The sequence below is a fragment of the Botryllus schlosseri genome, chromosome 13 (assembly GCF_051294905.1).
Source record: "Botryllus schlosseri isolate E-star chromosome 13, Bs_hap1, whole genome shotgun sequence".
Taxonomy (NCBI): domain Eukaryota; kingdom Metazoa; phylum Chordata; class Ascidiacea; order Stolidobranchia; family Styelidae; genus Botryllus; species Botryllus schlosseri.
The window spans coordinates 2,796,992-2,818,539 of record NC_137248.1 but is presented as its reverse complement, the minus strand read 5'-3'; the positions used below and the strand labels follow the sequence as shown (position 1 = coordinate 2,818,539).

The 21,548-nt window shown below is 39.7% G+C and overlaps 2 protein-coding genes across 3 annotated transcripts in view; one reads left to right on the top strand and one right to left on the bottom strand.

Annotated features, from left to right (window-relative positions):
• Positions 1–21,548, bottom strand: part of LOC145453942 (doublecortin domain-containing protein 1-like) — a 304,595-nt gene that overhangs the window by 152,464 nt on the left and 130,583 nt on the right. The window lies entirely within an intron of this gene.
• Positions 167–21,519, top strand: LOC145454698 (DNA-directed RNA polymerase I subunit RPA2-like). 2 transcript variants are annotated; one of them, XM_080332684.1, is made up of 25 exons: positions 167–542; positions 2,035–2,263; positions 4,522–4,610; positions 5,064–5,209; positions 5,718–5,841; positions 5,910–6,052; positions 6,171–6,251; positions 7,055–7,187; positions 7,253–7,369; positions 8,223–8,331; positions 9,272–9,362; positions 10,911–11,041; positions 11,105–11,239; positions 12,108–12,221; positions 12,318–12,430; positions 14,167–14,384; positions 15,260–15,369; positions 16,124–16,252; positions 17,065–17,206; positions 17,267–17,408; positions 18,427–18,628; positions 19,450–19,658; positions 20,390–20,501; positions 20,839–20,937; positions 21,294–21,519. In XM_080332684.1, exons 1-25 carry the CDS (start codon positions 360–362, stop codon positions 21,461–21,463), a joined length of 3,471 nt encoding a protein of 1,156 aa, XP_080188810.1. In that variant the 5' UTR covers positions 167–359; the 3' UTR covers positions 21,464–21,519. The 2 variants fall into 2 exon arrangements, with proteins under 2 accessions (XP_080188810.1, XP_080188811.1); XM_080332685.1 differs by having other exon boundaries at positions 169–542; positions 16,124–16,228.

Sequence of the window (21,548 nt, the reverse complement as noted above, 5' to 3'; positions counted from 1 at the left end):
ACTGAGGTAAAGTAATAGAAGATATCATAAAAGGGACAAGCGATAAAAAGGAGTTGGCACTTGGTTGGAAGACGAGATCGATATATCATAACGTGGTTAAGTTGTGTAGTATACTGTAAAAAACTAGGCATCAATGGTAAATGTTTATAAGTGACGCATCAATGCACATCGTAGGCACGTGGGATTCTGTGCTGAATCCGTATTTTTGCTTTTCATAAATCCTGTTGTATAGCAGTTGAACATTGAAAAGAAAGAAATTGAAAACATTTATACCTCGAAAACTTGACTCACATTTCATCAAGTCCAAGGTGCGCCATTTTGGCTCTTTGTCGGTTTGCTTGAAAGCACTGTGATGAAAGATGCCGGTGATTGATTTGAAGTCGAAATTGCCGACGGTGACTGCTCCGAGCTTGAAGAATTTGACTGCGAAAGATTTTGGACGCGTCGGTAAGGAGCAAACGGAAGCCTTGCAAGCGATTACTCGTCCTCATGTCGACTCCTTTAACTGGTTCATAAATCATGGGCTGCGACAAGCTGCCAAGGTACGGAGAGTTACCATTGATTATTTGCGTAATATATGATGTGGTGATCTTTGTAAAGAAGCTAGCGATCCGATTGCAATATTTTAGCGAAATGGCCTATCACTAAAGCATAACTATGGTTTCATGTTTCTAACAGGTTATAGTAGAATTTCCTTATTGTATTCAGCAGGGTTGTAATGACTCGAGTCGTAACTCGACATTAGTCACGATTTAGGCAGCTTGACTCAAGTCATTTCCTCAAAATACGGAAATGACTCTACTCAACTTGAACTCGAGTCATTGCGCATGACTCGAACTAAGTCATGTGACCCGAGACTCAGACGGCCAAGACTGACATTTTATTTTAATTTAGAGGAATACAGGTATAGTGAAGTAACCACACTATTGAGATTTCGTCTATTGGTACTGGTATACTTGAAAATGCGACCAGAATCTGTTAATAATGAAGAAAATTCGTATGTTATAAATTGCAAACTATTCGATAGGCTATCGCCAAACAGAGTTACAGAAAGTGGGTTTACCGAGAATGTAACTAGAAACTGAACAGACAATACAATGACATGGACTCGGACTCGAGTCATAATACCATGACTCGGACTCGACCCTCTGCTCGCTGATTTGGGCTCGGACTTGACTCGGTGGTGAATTGAAAATGACTCGACTTGACTCGAGTCGTAACTATGAAAGTGAGATTGACTTGTGACTCGAAGCCTTGTGTCTTGGTTACAACCCTGGTACCGGTATTCAGTGTAGAAAAGTAAGCTTACCTCCTTGAATAGTGGTATATGTATCACGTCAATTTTGAGTCGATATATAATTACCATATCTGTTATGTGTTCACGAAATCGTTGTCCATAAAACTTGCATTTGGTCAAGCAATGTAGGTTTGAAAACTTGCTGTTCGAAATACATCACTAGATTTCAATTTCTGTGTGTTCAGAAGGCTTGGATGTGGTGGTATTCCAATTATTATGTCATCGGGTCATAGAACATGTTTACTTACAAGTCTGTTTGGTTCAATATTACAAAATCTTTCTATATTTCGAATTCGGTTGGCCACATTCACTGGCGACTCTGTCATTCACTCCTGATGAGAGTCAGCTCAATATCTTCCAGTGGAATAAATTTGTAATATTAATATAGGCGATATATTGTCTGCACCTTCTAAATGCCTACCGATATTTGATGTTGCTAATGTCAATTCATTATCTCCTATACATCAATAATATATATATCTATTTTTGTGCGCACTCGTATAATATACCAGTGACGTCATATTTTGTGATACAATTGTTGATATAAAATGTGCTTTCCAGTTCTCTGCTAGTTTTCGACGATAACCCTGGCGAGTGTCAGCCGAATATATTCAGGTTCATTACATTATGAATGTTGTATAGAATTGTGTATTGAAATTCAGTACCTCGTATAAGGTATTAACTCTGTAGTTATGTTCTGCACATATTTATATTTTATGTTGAATATTGCTTTTCAGTCCATAGCCCCGATCCAATGCCTCGTTAACAATAAAAGATTTTCAATTTGCTTCGCGGACGCTCACTTGGAAAAGCCCAGAGTGGATGACGGAACACGAAATTGTCGTAGCGTAATCGTGTATCCGTCGGAATGTCGTCAAAGAGGCGCAACCTATTCAGGAAGACTGCGTGGTACTGTTTCATTCTCTGTGGACGATGTGAAGCAGTCCAATGTGCCTGTTATGCTAGGCAAGTTCCGATGTTTATTCATATTATTCCCCCATTAGAATAGTAGTGTGGTTGAGCCAGCTTTTTGGGCGACTAGAAAATTTTGATCTTTTCCAAATTCGACACATTTGTTTCCAAGTTAGTCCAGAATTAGATGTATAGCTACACAGTTTCTTCCAAATTGGATAATAATTGGAATCATAGCTACACAGTTTTTTTTTACAAATTAGATTAGAGAATTAGAATTACTGTATTTGCGGGAACTTGGTAATGAAATCAAGTTCAGTTATTATGAAATCATAGGCAAGATAATGGCAAATGTCTGTACAGCAAACTTGGCTGGTTTCGCACTATACAGTACTGCAGCATTTTCACAAAAATCAGAGATTAGACTACAAATAAAATTAGAGTATAGGAATATTTCACAAATAAGATTACCGGTAGTCTAATTAGGCAAGAATTATCTAGTTGTCCAAGTCTGGTTCAAGGTGAATGCATGTGATTTTTTATGCAATGTTGTGTGCCTCGGACAGTGGGATGACTCGAGTCACATTTTTCGTATGACTTGACTTGATTCGGTGTATCAAAAATGTGGATTGACTCGTGACTCGGAGCGAAATTCGCGAGTCAATTTCAAGTCATCAAGTAATCGGTGTCGATAAAAATCCCTGTATCTTGCATATGGTCGGACTGTTCGCTAAATGCTGGTGTAACCCGTTAGAGTGACCAATCTTTCAGTGACCGCTTTACTGAACCTCCATTGTTCTCTCACACATAAGTTGACCGCAAAGGAAGTGATGGAAACATACAGATTACGTTGTCGTAAACTAGTACAGTAAAGTAATTTAACAGCCAAATGTCTATTTCTGTTCTCTGTTCTTTCATTAACCGAACCTCTTGTTTTATTGAAATTGAATTCAAATATAGTCGATATAGTCCTCAACCATTAGCGTAGGCTTGAATTGTATCATATCAATTCGTAAATGGATAATGTATTGCATCTTGTCAATTCGCTGGTAACTATAAACTGAGGCTGTGTGCACTGTGCAATTACTTGCGTAGTTTAGCAGTTCTACGTATATGTGAGCGATACAGCGCCTTATTGCGAGTATATTCAACTAATATTCGCTCATTGGTTCAGAATCAATAACCACTCAATCTGTATTTCAGACAGCTAGCAAAATGCAATGACGTAATCATGCCTCAATCTGTATTTCAGACAGCTAGCAAAATGCAATGACGTAATCATGCCTCATACTTCAAAAAGGCAACTTGACTCGTGACTAGGGCTGGGCAAAATCGAGTACCTGGTTGATTCGATTCTGAATCACGTAATATGCTTCGAGTATCGAGTATCACCCATTATGATGTCATAACACAATGTAATACGTCAAACTTCAAATATGTACTGTTTATGCCACCACAAAGAATATAATGCCTGTTATCAATCTCATAAATGATACTATGGTATTTTTGGACCATACCGATTTCATTCCACTTAGTGACAATGTTGCGGGATAATCATGACTTTGGAAATGTGCGACGTCCAGTAACCTTCGTAGCTTTGTACTATATGTTTCGTATGCTACAATACCGTCAACCAAGGTTTAAAGGCCTCAACAGTGAAAATTAGTATCGCAATTATAATTCTCGTTGATAAATTAACTTTCAGTGGAGAGAAGCGTATAATTTCAGTACTCGAAAAAATCGTCTTTTACTACTCGACTCGAATCATTAAAATTAATACTCGATTCAGATTCGAGTACTCGAATCATCATGCCCAGCCCTACTCGTGACTTTACTTGACTTGACTCGAGTCACCTCCAAAAATCGAGTGACTTGACTCGAGTCAAAATGTGCATGCGCTTTAGCCCACATAGTCATTTGCATTTTCATGCTGGTGACGACGTATGTAGTGATACAGTTGTTGATTTAGCGAACAATTTTCTTCCCAATTCTGTACTAGTTGCTGACTATTATAGCTGTCGAGTGTCATCCCAGACTTGAAAAAAATATTTTCGATGCTTGAATATAGTTGTTCGGCATTACCGGAATCGTTTTCGCTTTAAAACCGTCAATTTCATGGTGCAAGTCTTCTCGTGCATCAGCCTCCCTCATAGGTTGATGTGCTTAGCAATCTTGCTATAGCAAACTTGTTTCGGCAATGCGATTCTAACTGCCATTGTGGATTATGTTGGAGTGCTTGCCTGTTTCAGACACTGTTCTAGCCTTTGAATTATTGGTAATAGGGATAAACAGCGATGTTATCCACATTTCAGGAACCATACCGATCATGGTGAAGTCTGATAAATGCAATCTTCACGGGATGAGTCCGAAAGAACTCGTGGAAAAGCAGGAGGAAGCCGAGGTGAGATGTAGCGCTCGATTTTATTCGGCCTAATGTATTTGTTTGGTAGGTTTGCTCCAAATGAACACGCAATTTATTTTACACGAATTATAAAAAGCACTGCGTTCATAGGGATGTGTTGCTTGCAAACAACGTCTGTATTTTTCCCGCATCATCTATTGCTACTTGACTTGGATCTTTAGAATTAACGCTCGATTTAGATTTGAGTACTAGGAGCATTGTGCCCAGCCCCAATCGGGAAAGATAGAGAGAGAGAGAGTCTTTATTTTCATCAAACCAAAATACATAAAATACAGACGGCAATGATGGTGGTACAGAAAATATACATGCACAGTATCCAATTGTGTAGTTGATTTTTGCAGAGATAAGTAGCAGCTTGGTTCAAATACTGCCTATGTATGGTATCATGATGCGAACCTGGAATGTTTATCTACAACGGCGTGTGTTTTTCAGGAAATGGGCGGCTATTTTGTGGTGAACGGAAACGAAAAAATCCTGAGAATGTTGGTCATGCAGAGACGAAATTTTCCACTCGGCGTGGTAAGGACGTCGTGGAGAAACCGCGGGCCTAACTATTCGGAGTATGGCGTTATGATCAGGTTTGTAATATGCCGCTGTAAATCCTGACCAGAACAAGCTTTGGAGAAAAATGTGAATTTCCTGTTCAGAGTTTTTTGCCTTTTGATGATATCACGATGATATTATCATCTGTCTTAGTGGCCATTTGACCAAAATTTTCAGGTTAGGCCGTCAACTAGAAAAATGCGTTCGTAATTTATATTAGAATTACGGCTACCAGCTACAATTCCCAATTAAACTTAGAAATTGCATTAAATGGCGAAAATTGATTCCATTTGTTATCTATTAAGAGTTCATTCTCGAAAGCACGAGATCGGCAAATGTCTGTATACTAGGGTTGTTCAAGAATAACTTTTTTTGGGAAAAATAGTAGCGTTTTCAGGAAAACCAGAAATTTTTTCAGAATTAAAATGAAAGCATAAAAACATTTCCAGAATTAGATTAGAATTAGAGCAGTCTTATTAGGCTACCACAGTTATCTGGACGTGCCTGTCTGCCCCCTGCAGCTAACCCGATTGTAATTGACAGGAGTATGTCTCCAGACCAGACCGTCAGCACCATGTTTCTGCATTATCTCAAGAACGGCAAGGTGATGGCGTGCGTGTTCCATCGCAAAGAGATGTTCTATATCCCCTTGATGGTGATGCTCAAGGTGAGCTGGGGAGAATGTGACACTTGTGAGAGTTTAGGAAGCGATATAGTTTTTCTGTGGTGTTGCAGTGCCTAAAAGACGCTCCCGACGTGGAGATTTATAAAGAACTTATCAAGACCAAAGAGGACGACACATACTTTAAGACTTGCATTCAAAATATGATGAGAGAGACGCAGGCTTCGAATCTTCACTTGCATAAGGATTTTATGAGGTGACGAACGATTCCTTGCTCTGATTTGTTTACAGAAACGAGGAAGCGGGGGGAAATGCAACTTTGGCTTTGTGACTTTGTAGCCGTTTTCTGTAACGAAACAATGTGTTTTTTGCAGATTCGTCGGCGAGAAGTTTCGAATTAAACTCAACCAGCCTCCGTGGACGACGGATGCCGGAATCGCTAAATATTTATTGAAGTGAGTGGTCGAGTTATGCCGATTTTAATTTGTCGTCGGAACTTGGACAGTTATTCATACGCAGATGGCATGTAGATTCCAATAGCGTCGATGCAGAGTCTCATATTCCAGTATCGCCTAGTTTGAGTCGAAAGCTAAAATTATGCACAACATACATGTACACTAGGGTTGTTCAAAATGGAATTTTTTTATGGATCCATGGGATTCACTGATGGCTTGCCTAAAAAACTCTGCACACCAAATTTGACTTCATTCCAACCAGTATACGCCGACGAAAAGCCAATTAAAATTTTCAAATTTACTATAAAAAAGAATGAATTTTTTTCTTCAAATTTTACAGTCAACCCCGTGAACTTGTTCAGCCGTCTACGTGAACGTCGCAAAACAAATTTGATGCAATTCCAACCCGTGGAAGCTAAGTTATTGCGGCTGAAAGCTTTGGATTTGCAAAAGATAGTATAGAAGTTTGCCTCTATGGGTCCTGGGTCGGAATCGCATAAAAATTCGATGTCTGCATAGATGCACAGGTCACCACTGCACATGATTTTCGTGTGCATAAATATTCGTAGTCCTGCCAATGTCCGACAGCGACCAATCGAAGTTTTGAGGCTATGGCGCTGAGAAGAAAGTATCAAAAATATATTCCCTCTCGCTAAAATAACTCATTGTGCGGAGGGTGGAGAAATTCAATACCAGGATGATACCAGGATTATATCTACTCTAATCTGCCCAAATCTTTGTGCCCGAACCTGATAATATGTAATGTATGTAATATGTTGTAATATCAAGCCGACATAACGTAGATACAACGTACTCATCCACCTGAAAAAGAACGATGACAAATTCCGGCTGATGTGTCTCATGACCCGGAAACTTTTCGACCTCGCGATGAACAAGTGCCTTCCGGACAACTTGGACTCGATACAAAATCAGGAGGTAGCCGCCGCGTTTTATTTTGCGGCTTGCGGTCGAGTGTTGAGGTTGCCCCGCTTGTCGTTTAGGTTCTGTTACCCGGTCAGTTGTACACGATGGTTCTTAAAGAGAAATTGACGCTGTGGCTGCTTACTCTGTCGCGTTTGGTCGAGAGGTCTTGCAAAAACAAGGAAGACGAGGCTGTGGTGAGTGTGTTCATGGTTGTAATGACTCAAGTCTGATTCGGGTCGCGATTTTTTGTTGCCTCGACTTGACTCGAGTCATTTTCTTGAATGAAAAATGACTCCACTCGAGTCAATTTGTGTATTGATTCAACTTGTACTCGAGTCATTGCGCATGACTCGGACCAAGTCATAGACTCGAGACTGGGTCTACCAAGACGAGGCAATTCATTGTAATTTCAAACAATAGTAAAGTTTTCACGCTATTATTATTTCTTCTATCAGCACTGGTACTTGAAAATGCTACCAGAAACTGTTAAAAGGGAGAAGAATTACCGTAATTTTCCATGTATAATGCGCAAAATTTTCCCGATTTTAAGTCCTAAAATCGGGGGTGCGTATTATGACTGGGTACAACAAGCCTTGAAAAAATCTCCCTCGAGATATAACTTGAAATCACGCCTTTCTTCATGTTTGTTTTAATCGCGCATCACATTCAGCCAGCATGCCCCGTGTTGCCAATTAGCGTCTGAGCCGCACAACAGCAAGCGATCTCCTGCCGAGTCAGTTACGGTAGTATATTATGATATCATCGAGCAGAGTTGTAAACGGTGGGTTTCACGTGACATCAACTCGGAACTGAACAGTCGACACAATGACTTGAGCTAGGACTTGGAGTCAAAACACTCGGACTCGACAGACTTGACTCCGCGGTGAATTGAAATTGACTCAACTTTTGACTCGAGACAAAACTATGAGTGTCAAATTGACTTGTGACTTATTTACAACCTGCGTCCCACGCTCAATCGTCGCGCTGCTGGTTTTGAACTGTCGATATTTTTGACTCGTTGACGATTTCGATTTTCTGCGTGCGCAGAGGCATTCGTTGACGTCAGCCACGTTGATCGCGCTCCTCAAAACCGTGCCGGAGGTGACCCATTCCATGTCTTATCTGCTCGCCACCGGGAATGTGGTCTCGAAAACAGGTGACTGCCAATTACTTGTCTGTCGGGCTGCCTGGATAACCAGAGTTATTAGCAGAGTTGTGGTTTAAAATTATAGCTACACGGTAGAGCTGTAAAAAAAGTTCCAAATCCTGCTTGCTAGGCGGTTGAATCGCCGGGTTGCCTAAATACGATGCATTTTGGCTAATTTTTAACCTGTACAAGTGAAGTTGTTAGAGTTTTTAGTTCATAATTCTGGGTCTACTCACGGTCAATGCTATTTTTTCTAATTCCAAAGTTTCAACTGCAATAATTTCACCTGTACGAGTCGCAATTTAGCCAAAATGGTTATGCATCGTTTAAATTTGAACATTAGACAACTTAACAATTTCATACAGTGGTCAGTAAAATTTGATGGATTTTTTTGAAATATTTTATAATAAGTTCAAAATTTTCAAACTGTGAGCGCTTCGCGATTCCATGTAATGGATTCGAATTTGGTGTGTATCGTTTTAGGCAGCCTGATGATTTGATCACCTAGCACAGTTTTTTTCTGAATAAGACTAGAATTAGAGCTATAGCTACAGTTTTTTTCCAAATTACACTAGAATCAGAATTGTAGTGACGTTTTCTTTCCAAATTAGACTAAAATCAGAATTATAGTGATGTTTTTTTTTCTAAATTGGACCAACATTATAATATTCGCTACCCAGTTTGTTTTTTTAATTTGACTAGAATCGGAATTATAATGACGTCTTTTTTTCTGAATTAGACTAGAATTAGGCTGACAGCTACAGTTTTTTCATGATTTGGATTAGAAATATGTAGGCTACCTTTTAAGCGACCACAAAGAATATAATGCCCGGCTCCAATGCACACGCATTGAATATAAGTTCGTGGTTTTGCTACCATATCTTTTTCATAGCGCTAGGCTCCAGTTCTTGTAGCACCTAGCTTGAACAGGAGTTTGCATGCTTTTCAGGTCTCGGGTTGCAGCAGACGACGGGGCTCGCCATTGTCGCGGATAAACTCAACTTCTTACGCTACATTTCTCATTTTCGGTCTCTCCATAGGTAAGTAGCGACTGAGGCTAAAATAAAGCACGGCCCGTTTGAGATCTTTCACTGTCAGCGTTGACTTTGACAGGTTTTAAATTTCCTAGATCATTGCTGTCGTTGGACTAATGAAAATGTGGCAATTTTTTTTGGATTTCGGGGATTCACTGATTAAATTGTTGTGTTGCCTGAAAAACGCTGTATAAAAGTTTTGAATTTATCATGAAAAAATTAAAGAATAATATTCAAATTCCACTATCAATCCCCATGAAATTGTTGAGTTGTCTGCAAAAACTATGCGGAACAAATTTGACGCGATTCCGACTGGTAGAAGTGAAGTTATTGCGGTTTGAAATTTTGGATTCGCAAAAATAGGCTTGAAGGTGGGTAATCCCAGAATTATTTATGGTAAACTCAAATGACTTGGCTTCTACCGATTGGAATTGCGTCAGATTTGTTTAAGTTATTTTTGAACAACCCTAGTGTAGGTGGCAGCCATTTGTCAGACCTATTTTTGTCTTTTTGGAATATTTGGTTGTATAAAGGATAGTCATAAGTAAACAAACATGTTAACCCTAATCTGTTACACATATTACACGGGGACTATTATCTGCAGAGAGTAGCTTGGTTATCTATATCTAATGATGTTAGGACTAGATGATTATTTCGTGGTTTAGGTGTGTGTTTGCTGTTTGTTACCTAATCCTACTATCTGTGTTGCATACAGCGTTAAGCGGCAAGTCTTCTCGTGCATCAAATCTTCACCGTGATGTGATGTGCTTAGCAATCTTGCAATAGTAAACTGATTCGGACACGCGTCACGATTTGCCGCTACTTAGTAGACGGCACTGTCACGCGTGTCTATTTCAAACAACTATGTCCGATAGTCCCTGGCGTATAACTCTCAAGTTTCTGGAAAACTATTCAACTTTTGTTATTAGTAGTGGAATTTTGAATGATATATCCATATTGAAATAAGCTAGGTTGGCTCTTTCCGACTGACACTCGCCAGTTGTAATCGTCAGCAAAAATATACAATGTTCTTTTCAATTCTCTACTAGCTGACGACTATATTGATTCATATTGTAACAAACCCAAACATTTTTGGCGGAGTTATTGCCGTCGAAAAATTTGGATTTGAATAAAATAGTATTTACGGTGGGCACCACTATAATAAATAATTGATGAATTGGTCACCGTAAATACTATTTTATTCATAATCCAAATTTTTCGACGGCCGTAACTCCGCTTCCGCTGGTTAGAATTGAACCAAACTTGATGAACATCGTTTAAATAGACAACCTAACACTTTCATGGGGTGAACAGAAAATTCTCAAATTTTTTGTTATTTATTTTTATATAATAAATAGAGACTTTCTTCTGTAGCAATGCGGCTACTGGTTGGAATTGAACCAAATTTTGTGTGTAGGCTTAAATTAGGTAACCTAACAATTTTATCAAGTAGCCAGTGCGATTTGAGAAAAAAAGTCATTTTTGAAGAGCCCTAGTATACAGCTCGAAAAAAGTCTCTTCAGATAGTTTAATTTTTGAATACTTTCATTACAGAGGCGCTTTTTTTGCCGGTATGCAGACAACCGAGGTACGTAAACTTCTTCCCGAATCGTGGGGGTTCCTGTGTCCCGTGCACACGCCCGACGGGGCGCCCTGTGGTTTAAAAAATCACTTGTCTTTTTTATGTAAGTGTGACTGCACGGAGTGATATCGAGCCGTATTTTTGAACTCGACTCCGTAATGTGCAGGCGAAGTTGTCACGGACCGTGTCGCTAATGTGGGAATCGTGCCGTTGCTCTATAAACTGGGTATGTTGGCCCCGGATTCGGCGGATGTGAAAGGTGCGGGTTACTACCCCGTCGTCCTGGATGGACTCCTGATTGGTGAGTGCGATGTTCAGTTCTGAGTCGTTGAAAAACAAACAAAAAAATTCAAGTACTAACAGTGGTCTGGATATCGTCGCGGCGGAATCAAATGGACATATTCAAATTTTGAGATCCATTTTTCAAACGTATAGAAAATCATGTTTTTGAAAAAATATTTCTTGTTCCTTTTGTTTCTTTCTGTATCTTATCCATGTTTATGGTTGCCATATTCTTTCAAAGTTAATCATGGCTAAGATATCGCACAAAGAAAATATCAGCTAACAGAGTTGAATTTTTCAATGTGTAAGATGGACGTAAGCTACTTTAATTCTACAGCGAAGATCTTTGGCCCCAAATTTCAAATATAAAACATCTACGATGTTTTCGGGTTCTTGCAAACTTTTTAGTGACCGTGCAATTTCTCTAAATGAGTCAAAAATAGCTAATTTTTGAATATCTTGATAAAAGTTTATGCTAAATAGAAATTTGTACTGTAAAAATGTCAATCAAATTATCGATTATAGACTGTCATGAAAAGTGCTTCTTGGAGGTACAAAACCTCAACACACACTTTCAAAATATATTTCATGCCGGCAATGCCATATTCGGTGATACAATTGAGAGTCAGCCAAAAATAGTCGGGTTTATTTCAATACGAATATACTATTCAGTCATTAAAAGTGTCGGTTGGTGTAACCAGGTTGACAATGCCAGTTTGTAGGTGTTAATGCATGTTACAGATTGTCAGAATCCTCTGTGACAAGACCTGTCGATTTAATTTTATATCGACCAAGCATCATTTCGCTTTATAAAGAGAATGTTAAATTGCATTACATTGCTTCATCCAATGAAAGTGCTTGAAATATGGTTTGTATGCTTCTTGTAGGCTGGTTATTGAACTCTGCCGCTCGGCAATTAACGGAATCTTTGCGAGTGAAAAAATGCAATGGCGAAGACGAAGTCCCTCATCTTCTCGAAATCTGTTTGATTGAAAAAACAGGTATGCGACAGTAAAACTTTTGTGAAATTGCGATTCCCAGGCTTACTCAGGAGTCCTGTGTGGGCACATGTACATGGAAAAGCGTTCTGTTCTCAGAAAAAGTGTCTCAATGCCCGGCTCTTTACCTGATGACTGATTTGGCACGGATGGTGCGGCCCGTTGTGAATTTGAAAACGGGAAACGTCGAGATGATCGGCTCGTTCGAACAGGTAGGCTGTTATGACACAATGTTGATTGTTCTCTCAATTGATTGCTCCTTAGATTCTGCATCACGGTAGGGGTACCGTGAAAATGGAAGTGGATACTTCAGTTCGCCAAAATAGATTGTTAAAACGGTGTTAGCTAGTGAGACGTGTCATTTCGTTACTGAAGATGTCTGACTGCACCTTCCGGGTTCATAGGATACTTGAAATTGTTCCTGTGTTCGAATAGTACGATAATTGATTTCAGGCGCGTATCCAGAGCGCGAAAAAGGGAGGGGTTTTGTGTTACGAAATTGGCTATTATGACATCATGATTACGATCACTCATCTTATTAATAATAAAAAGAAATTTGCCGTGAGTGGGAGATGTACCAATACGATACAGACGTTGCCTGGAAATCGCGTTTTTTTACGGTCTGATTGATAGAAGTTCCTAAATGCTCACGTTTAGTCATGAGCCGGCAAACGCCGCCCGTCTCCAAGCGCCTAGTTCCAGCCAGAGATGCGTGTTTTGACGATATTATGCGCACGGCTGGTAGTATCCCAGCGGACGAACAAGCACGGAATAGGGCGGTAGCATAAACAAGGGCGATTGCGTAGGCCATTTCTCGCCAATAATCGCAAAGACAGTGTGGATTTGGGAACAGCATTGTCGTACTGGTGTCGCCGTGTCTGCGTCTCGCTGATCAATCAACACGCCGTGCAATTCTTAATTACGATTTCAAGGCGAGCAGGTGCAGCGAATTCGCGGGCGATGTTGAATTGCCGTCAACTTCGTCTTTGCAATTACGTATCGCGGCGGCCAATTAGATTAGATTTTCCTAAAATGTGTCTCTCGTTTTAGCAAGGTGAGAGAGAAATAGAGGGAAGAAAGTTGAGAACGTCAGCAACTGCCACAGCTCAAATGTAGCTGAACAAGTGCAGAATTTATAGGGAATTAGCGAAATATAACGACTTATTTTATCCTTTCGACTAATTCAGAGAATAATTCCAATATTTTGTAGGGGTTTTACTCCCCTTAAATAACATTAAGACGCCATATTCGCCTTCTCATACGTAAAAACGAATATGTTAAACTAATAAATCAGCAAATATTAGAGGCTATATTTGACATCAATTTTTAGGATTTTAAAATGGGGAGGGTTCCGACCCCCTAAACCCCCCCTGGATACGCCACTGATTGATTTCATAGTGGTGCTATTTCAAACAGTTTTTACCAACTTCCCTACGGATATAAAGAAAAATTCTTACTTTGCGAAATATAACTTGCAATTACTTACGCTGTGCTGATTTGGAGTTTGTCGAATTGAAATGTATTTCATAGTTGGTGTTATCTTGAACAATTTTTCGTTGACTGATATGAATTAAAATTGATACCTCATCGGTTGATAAAGTTGAGTCGCTCTTATAAACCGGTAATATGATTCTAATCTAGTTTCTCACAATGTTTCCATGCTCCAATTTCAATTTTAATGTAGTTTCTGGTTTCCCTGAGAATGATAGTATAGTGATTAACGAGCTGCGCAGACATTTGCCGTTCTCACGCTGATTAGAATGAACTTTGCTTTGGTGCGAACTGAACTTGATGATTGTTTTATTTCTTTTGGAATTTAAGCTTTAATTCTATATTAAGCTATATATTGAATTATATAAGCTATAATTCTATTAATTTAAGCTATAATTCTAATTCTGGTCAAATTTTAGTCTAGTCTTCCAACGTTGGTATAAACGCCTCTTTCCAGGTATACATGGACATTTGCATCATCCCGGAAGAAGCTCACGAGCAGACCACGCATCAGGAACTGGCCCAGAGCGGAATCCTGAGCGTGGTGGCGAGCTTCACGCCCTATTCCGACTTCAATCAGTCGCCCAGGAACATGTACCAGTGTCAGATGGGAAAGCAGACCATGGGCACGCCCTGTCACGCTTTGCCCTACCGGGCCGACAATAAATTGTACAGGTCAGCGTGATTTTGGTCTTGCATTGCAAGACGTAGCCTTGGGTTAGTCACTGTCTGAGTATTTCTACTTTTTGGAAGTATTTGTGTAGATTTTTCCTGCATACACTGCATATGCAAGTGGTCTCTTTTATGCTAACACTTTTGATCAAAGGTTTTTTTAGGCAAAACCACCAACTTTTTACACTTCGTCACTGTTCAGTTTTGAGTTCAATCTGGTTCAACCCACTATTTCCAACTCTGCTCGAGTAATATAGAATGGCGCGCATTCATAATATCGTTATTTACCTCAGTCCCAACAGTTTCCGGCCCTATTTTCCCAAGTATCAGGACTGATAGACTAAATATCAATTATGTGGTAACTTTACTATTCTTCAAAGTTACAATGGAATATCTGTCTTGGCCGTCCTAGTCTCTAGTCATATGACTCGGTTACAGTCAGGCACGATGACTCTAGTAGAAGTCGAGTCACCACACGAATTGACTCGAGTCGAGTCACCGAAAAATCGTGCAACCCTCTGATTGAGTAGCCTGCTTTTCAAGCCTTCATTTTCTATTTCCACTTGAAGTAGATTTTGAACGTATTGGAAATCGCTTATTTTACTTGTGTTTGGGTAGAAATATACAAGGCTAGTTCCTACCAGCATCACCCGCCTACTGCTTTGACCACTTTAAAAATTTTAGTTTTTGATTTTATAAGAAATTACAATCTTAGAACTGCTTCAAATCTATGGGTTGGCATTGGGCAAAATTTTGCGTGCAACATTTTTATCAAATAGCCGCAAAAATGTAAAGAAAATAATTGGTTTTGAACGACTCTAACGACTCTCATAATTCATAGCGGATGCACTCAAGGATAATTATATCTTTACTTTCAGAATCCAAACTCCTCAGTCGCCAATGGTTCGACCGTTCATGTACGACCATTACAAAATTGACGACTACCCATTCGGCACGAATGCAGTTGTGGCTGTCATCAGTTACACGGGTAAGGACCAGGGTGATGTTGGTTGCAATTGAATTCGGCACTTTGCGACTCATAATCCTGACTTACCTTTAGCCTAACCCTAATCCCTAATCTGATTACAATGTTCATTAGGGTTGTACAAAATAACTTTTTCTTTCAGACTTTTGCGACTATCAGGTAAAATTCTTTGTTTGGCTACGAAAAACACCAATTTTGACTCAATTCCTACTAGTAGAAGCAAAGAGATGTTGGAGTTGAAAATCTTGAATCTGAAGAATATTAGTTACTGTGGGTGATCCAAAAATTATTAATTTAAAAACTTGAATAACTTACCTTCTAATGACTTCAATTGAGTCAAATTTGTGTTGCATAGTGCATAGTTATTGTAGACAACTTTTCCTATGCTAGCTGTTGAAATTTTTAAAAACTCAAAATTTTCCAACTTCACTTCTACTTGGTTGGAATTGAGCCAAATTTGGTGCACAACGTTTTTTTTTAGCCAACTTAACAATTTTACCTAATAGCCGTTAAAACCTGAAAAATGTGATTTTTGAACAACCCTGATGTTCATAAATTGCAAGTGCCATATATTGCAATTCAAGCTCATATTCAGTGAAACATTCATTTTACAAATTTTTTAATGCAATATTGTTCCGCTGATTCCATAGTAATAACAGTTATTACATTTTTACTGCCAAATGCACCAATGTCGAATTCATTGGTGACTGCGATGTCATGTCTCCGCATTACCTACAGCCATCGTCATACTTGGCAGGTTTCGATATGGAGGACGCTATGATTTTGAACAAGGCCAGCTTCGAAAGGGGTTTCGGACACGGTTGCATCTACAAAAGCGAACTTATCGATCTTGCTAAAGTCGGTGAGTGTTTGGTTGGAACGCGGTGTATATATCTGCAGAGGATATTGTCTATCCTATATTAGTGATCTGTACTGTAAAGCATTCGAGGCCTTGATACAGTACAAAGATGGTGCGGTATGATACAAAGCAATGTACATCTTCGTCAGGGTTGTAACCAAGTCACAAGGCTTCGAGTCGCAAGTCAATCTCACTTTTATAGTTTTGACTGAGTCGAGTCATTTTCAATTCACCACCGAGTCAAGTCCAAGTCAGCAGGCAGAGGGTCGAGTCCTGGTCATGGTATTATGACTCGAGTCCAAGTCATTGTGTTGACTGATCAGTTTCTAGTTAAAGTCTTGTTAAACCCAATATTTATAGCTCCGGTGATGTCGAATGGTTCGCATTTATAATATAATAATTTTCCTCACTTTTAGCAGTTCCTGGTTGCATTTTCAAGTATACCAGTACCAATAAACGTAATCCCAATAGTGTGGTTACTTTGCTATTCTTCGAAATCACAGTGAAATGTCGGCCTTGGCCTTTTGAGTACCAAGTCATGACTTGGTTCGAGTCATGTGCAATGACTCGCGTCGTTTCCGTGTTTTGAGAAAATGACTTGAGTCATTACAACCCTGGTCTTCACTTTGTGGCGCAATCTTGGTTTAGGCTAAAGGAGCCACCTGATCAAGCTCTCAAGGCTATTTCGGTTATTCCATGCCTAAATTAAGTTCCCTATTTAGGTTATTCAATGCCTAAAGTAAGAAAACTGATGACTAGCCAGGGTTGTCCCATTCCATAAGGATAATCGGAGTATGTAGTTTCTGCTCCGAGTTCTGACGAAGAACTTGCTTTCGTAGCCAGCGACAAGTCGATGAAACTAACGTTTGGCATCCTGGCGAACGACAGAGACGCGAAAGAGATACTCGAGCAGGGCCAGCTGCAACGCGACGGACTTCCGGCGATCGGGCAGAGATTGGAAAACGGGGATCCTTACTACGCGTTAGATTCTAAATTTTTTTGGTTAATTTTAATTTTGCGGAAAATTTCGTTTTTGTTTAGGTACATCAACCATTCCACGGGGATATTTCACGTCGTCAAGTACAAGGGCCAGGAGTCGGCCGTCGTCGACAATATCAAGATTCTCAGCAATAATTTGGGCACCGGGGTTTTCAAGAGAATATTTATGGTGTTGAGAGTGCAGGTGATAATCGCGGCGTGGTATTTCCTCTCCAGCGCATATCGTAACTGTGGAAATAAAGTAGCTTTTGTCCATTTTACACACTAGTTAGCGTTAGTAAGTCTATTCCACTAAGTAGCTTCAAACTGATAACATACAGAACAAACTAACTATTGCCTTATTAGTGCCCTACAGTGTTCATGTTAGCGCTGATGAAAGATGATATCATCTAATTTAAGGCCTTACTTGGCTCTCAAGCGAAAAACCCTATGTTACCCACGAGCATACGTTTTTCTTGCTATATGTGGTAAGATGCATTATCTCAAAAACTTGAGCCAATTCAGCAAAAGTAATGCCATTTTCGGGCTCGGCATCCCTGATTTATCCCTAAATCGATATAACATGTCGGGTCTTGTGGAAAAAAACATTTTGTAGGCCGAGATATGGCCGAAAAAAGGAATTTCGGAGGATTTTTAAAAGTTGAAGTCATTTTGGGATGAGTTGGCCAAGCTTTAATGAGTGAAATTGTCATACAAAACGCGTGTTATAACCCCAGTATCATGGCAACTGAATACATGAGAGACTTTCATGCTTAGTTTTATTCGTCGAATACTATCATTTTACTATGTTCGATGTATCTGGCTCACAAATCAATACTTTGGCTGAAATGTAAATTTGTAGATATGAGCAATCATTTTTTCAGGGTCTTGCATTCTCAAACATGGCAAGTTTTTTTTCAAATTTTACTGGCTACTTGATGAAATTGTTGGGTTGCCTGGAAAAACGCTGCACACCAATTTGGGCTCAATTCCAACCAGTTGAAGCAAAGTTTTTGGAACATAGAATTTGTATTTCAAATCATAGCATTTACAGTGGGTAGATCTAATAAATAATTGAAGAATTTGCCACCGTAAATACTATATTTTTCATATCCAAAATTTTCTACTCAAATAACTTTGCTTCTACTGGTTGGAATTGAGCCAAAATTGAATAGCCCTGATGCCCAACAGGCAGAATAACACCTGGCCTTTTTTACCTTCAGAGAAACCCGATCATCGGCGACAAGTTTGCGAGCCGTCACGGCCAGAAAGGCATTTGCTCGCAGCTGTGGCCCATCGAGAACATCCCTTTCACGGAGTCCGGCCTCTATCCCGACATTATATTCAACCCGCACGGTTTCCCGTCTCGTATGACCATCGGGATGATGATTGAGTCGATGGCGGGCAAAGCGGCCGCTATGCACGGTGAGAATAGGTGGCAGTAAGTGACGAAGTGATTTAACTTTTTCTGAAATGCTCGAGTGGGTCTTGCCTGCTTGCAGAGCTAGGTAAGTTGATAACTTTCCGTTTGTCCAAATTAGATTAGAATTAGAATCATAGCTGCAGTTATTTTTTTCCAAATTAGAGTAGTATTAGAATTATTGTGTTGGAATTGGAATTATAGTGTGAATTTGTAAGAAATACAACAAAAATCAAGTTCAGGTCATATAAGATCAGAGTTCGTTATTACATATTACAAGCACGAGAATTGCAAATGTCTGTATACACCGAGCTTGGCTCGTTTTGCACTGAGTTCTTCTGTAGTGTTTTCAGGAAAACCAAAAATCAGAATTACAATGAGAGCATTGAAACATTTCATAAATTGGATTCGAATTACTGGCAATTCGCACTAATTAGTTCAATTAGACAACTATAATTATCAAATTGTCGAATCTCACGATCTCGTGAAATATACATTGGCCCAACGGAACATACTTCCAGGTATTTCCAAAATGGTTCAAATTTCTAATTGTAATAACTACTGGTTGTTATTGAGCCAAATTTGCAGCGTTTTTAGGCGCCCCAAAAACTATCTGGGTGTTGTAGCCGGTAAAGTCTGGAAACAAGTAAACATACTTCGAGATATTTCCAAAAATGGTCGAGATTTCAAATTTTTGACTACTGATTGGAATTGAGCCAAATTTTTGTGTGCAGTGTTTTTTCAAGCAATCTGACAATATCTGGGAGTAGCCAGTAAAATCTGGGGAAAAAAGTTGTTTTTGAACACCCCTATTGGATATTTACAGGCGAGGCGTACGACGCGACTCCGTTCAGCTTCTCTGAGAACCATTCGGCGATCGATCACTTTGGCAGAACGCTGCGCAAGGCCGGCTTCAGCTATTACGGCACGGAAAAGATGTACAGCGGAGTGTCGGGGCTTGAGCTCGAGGCCGAGATTTTCATCGGCGTCGTTTATTACCAGAGGCTGAGGCACATGGTGTCTGACAAGTTCCAGGTGACGCTTGAGCTATTCTGAAGGTGGCACGGGGCTGGGGGCTTGAGACACTGCTTTTTCCTGTTTTGAATTTACATGCCCCTTTTCACTTATTGTCGATTATTTTTATTTAATTATTTCAATACCTTTTTTTATCTAGAAACCTTGAATCTGTATATATCGTCGTTGTGGAATCAAATTGTCTATTGTTGATTTTACACTTTTGAGAAAATTAACTTCATGAAATATTTTGATTTTCTTACTGCCTTGATTGGCCTTGATTCAAGTTAAAACAATGTGACAAACATTAATTTACAATGTTAAGACCGAAAAAAATGAAAATTTTATAAAAACTTGATTTGAAAAATGGACACGCGCTACTTTGATTCCACTGCGACGATTTGACGTAGCATCCAAAGACGTGCGTAAGTGGAAATGACATGTCTGCGAGGTAGCGACAAACCCACAGAATTGTCACAAAGTGCAATGAAATAGGTATGGCGTGGTCCGAAAACTAGCAAATTATTTTTATATTAAGGACAATTAACATTGTTTCTAAGTGATCACGTCAAACGTGCATGTTTGAACTTTTCGCATCTTTATGGCTTAAGAATTGAATACTGGTATACTCGAATCCAATCACCGTGGTACTGCATTTTGTCCAGCCCCACTTACCTGTGGCATAATCGAAAAGACTTGAGATTACTTCATTGTTTCGGAAAATCATTGACACGGTGTCCTGACTTTTTCAGGTTCGTACCACGGGACCCGTCGATCAAATGACCCAGCAACCGGTGCAGGGTCGTAAAAGACAAGGCGGTATTCGTTTTGGTGAGATGGAACGGGACGCGCTGCTGGCCCACGGTGAGTTATTCTCGAGTGTTCGTAGATCTTTTCCAGGATTGTAACAACTTAGTCAAGTTGTGTAGAAGTCTCTTATATCAGGACTGCTTATTGAAAAGTAGGCCAACAATGTCTTGTTTGTTCGAATAAACATGTTTACAGTGAGAAAATGAGTATATTATGAATGTGAGACCTTTGATATCACCTGAGAGCTTCACAGAAGTGAGTTGTGTTGAACATAACTTGAACTGGATACTGAACAGTAAACACTATGACTTGGACTCGAACTTGAGTCTTAACACTATTGACTCGGTTGCAACCATGATCTTAGGTTCATTTGTTCTATTGTTTTTCTTAGGATGTTCTCATCTTCTTTTGGACCGGCTCTTGCTGTCTTCGGATCGTTCGTTTGGTCACCTCTGCACAAAGTGTGGAAGCATTATAGCGCCTCTTTTGGGTAATGTTGTGTGTGTGATTTTGGTAAAAGTGTACCCTTGCTACATTGTGCACATTGACGGCCAAATCTGTTGGAAGTAGAAGCGTGCTGTGAGCGATTTGATATGTTCTTACTGTGTGACTTGTGTTGTACTAGTCTGCTGTGTGTCTTGACCAACAACAAACCTCTGGACTTGCTCTGTCAACACAAGTGTGTAAAATACTATGTTTCTCTTATCTCTAGGCCTGGTTTTGCTCAAAAGAACAGGCAAGTGATGTAGAAGTAATGTAGAATCATAAACACCTGTATAAGCAGCGCAATTATCAATACTTACTCGCTAACCTCTGCGATCAACTAACGCGCGATCGAATTTTCAGAGAATAAAGCTTCGAAAAACGGATTTAAAAATATGCTGCAACCAAAATGGAAATGCGCGAGCTGCAAGTCCGACGCTCACGTGCAGCTGCACGAAATGCCGTCCGTGTACAGATATTTGGTGAACGAACTCGCCGCTATGAACATTCGGATGGTGATTTCGGACAAGTGAATTCGAGACTCCGTTGCCGCGCTACTGCACACTGCTTGTTTGATATTTGTTTCGGTATTTGCTCGGGTGTTTTTATTTCGCGACA

What these genes read in the sequence shown, in the direction of transcription:
- LOC145454698 (XM_080332684.1), top strand. Translation starts at nt 360, where the DNA reads ATGCCGGTGATTGATTTGAAGTCGAAATTGCCGACGGTGACTGCTCCG. An exon ending in ATCGCTAAATATTTATTGAA is followed by an intron (nt 6,252 to 7,054) that starts GTGAGTGGTCGA and finishes GACATAACGTAG; the next exon opens with ATACAACGTACTCATCCACC. An exon ending in ACAAGGAAGACGAGGCTGTG is followed by an intron (nt 7,370 to 8,222) that starts GTGAGTGTGTTC and finishes CTGCGTGCGCAG; the next exon opens with AGGCATTCGTTGACGTCAGC.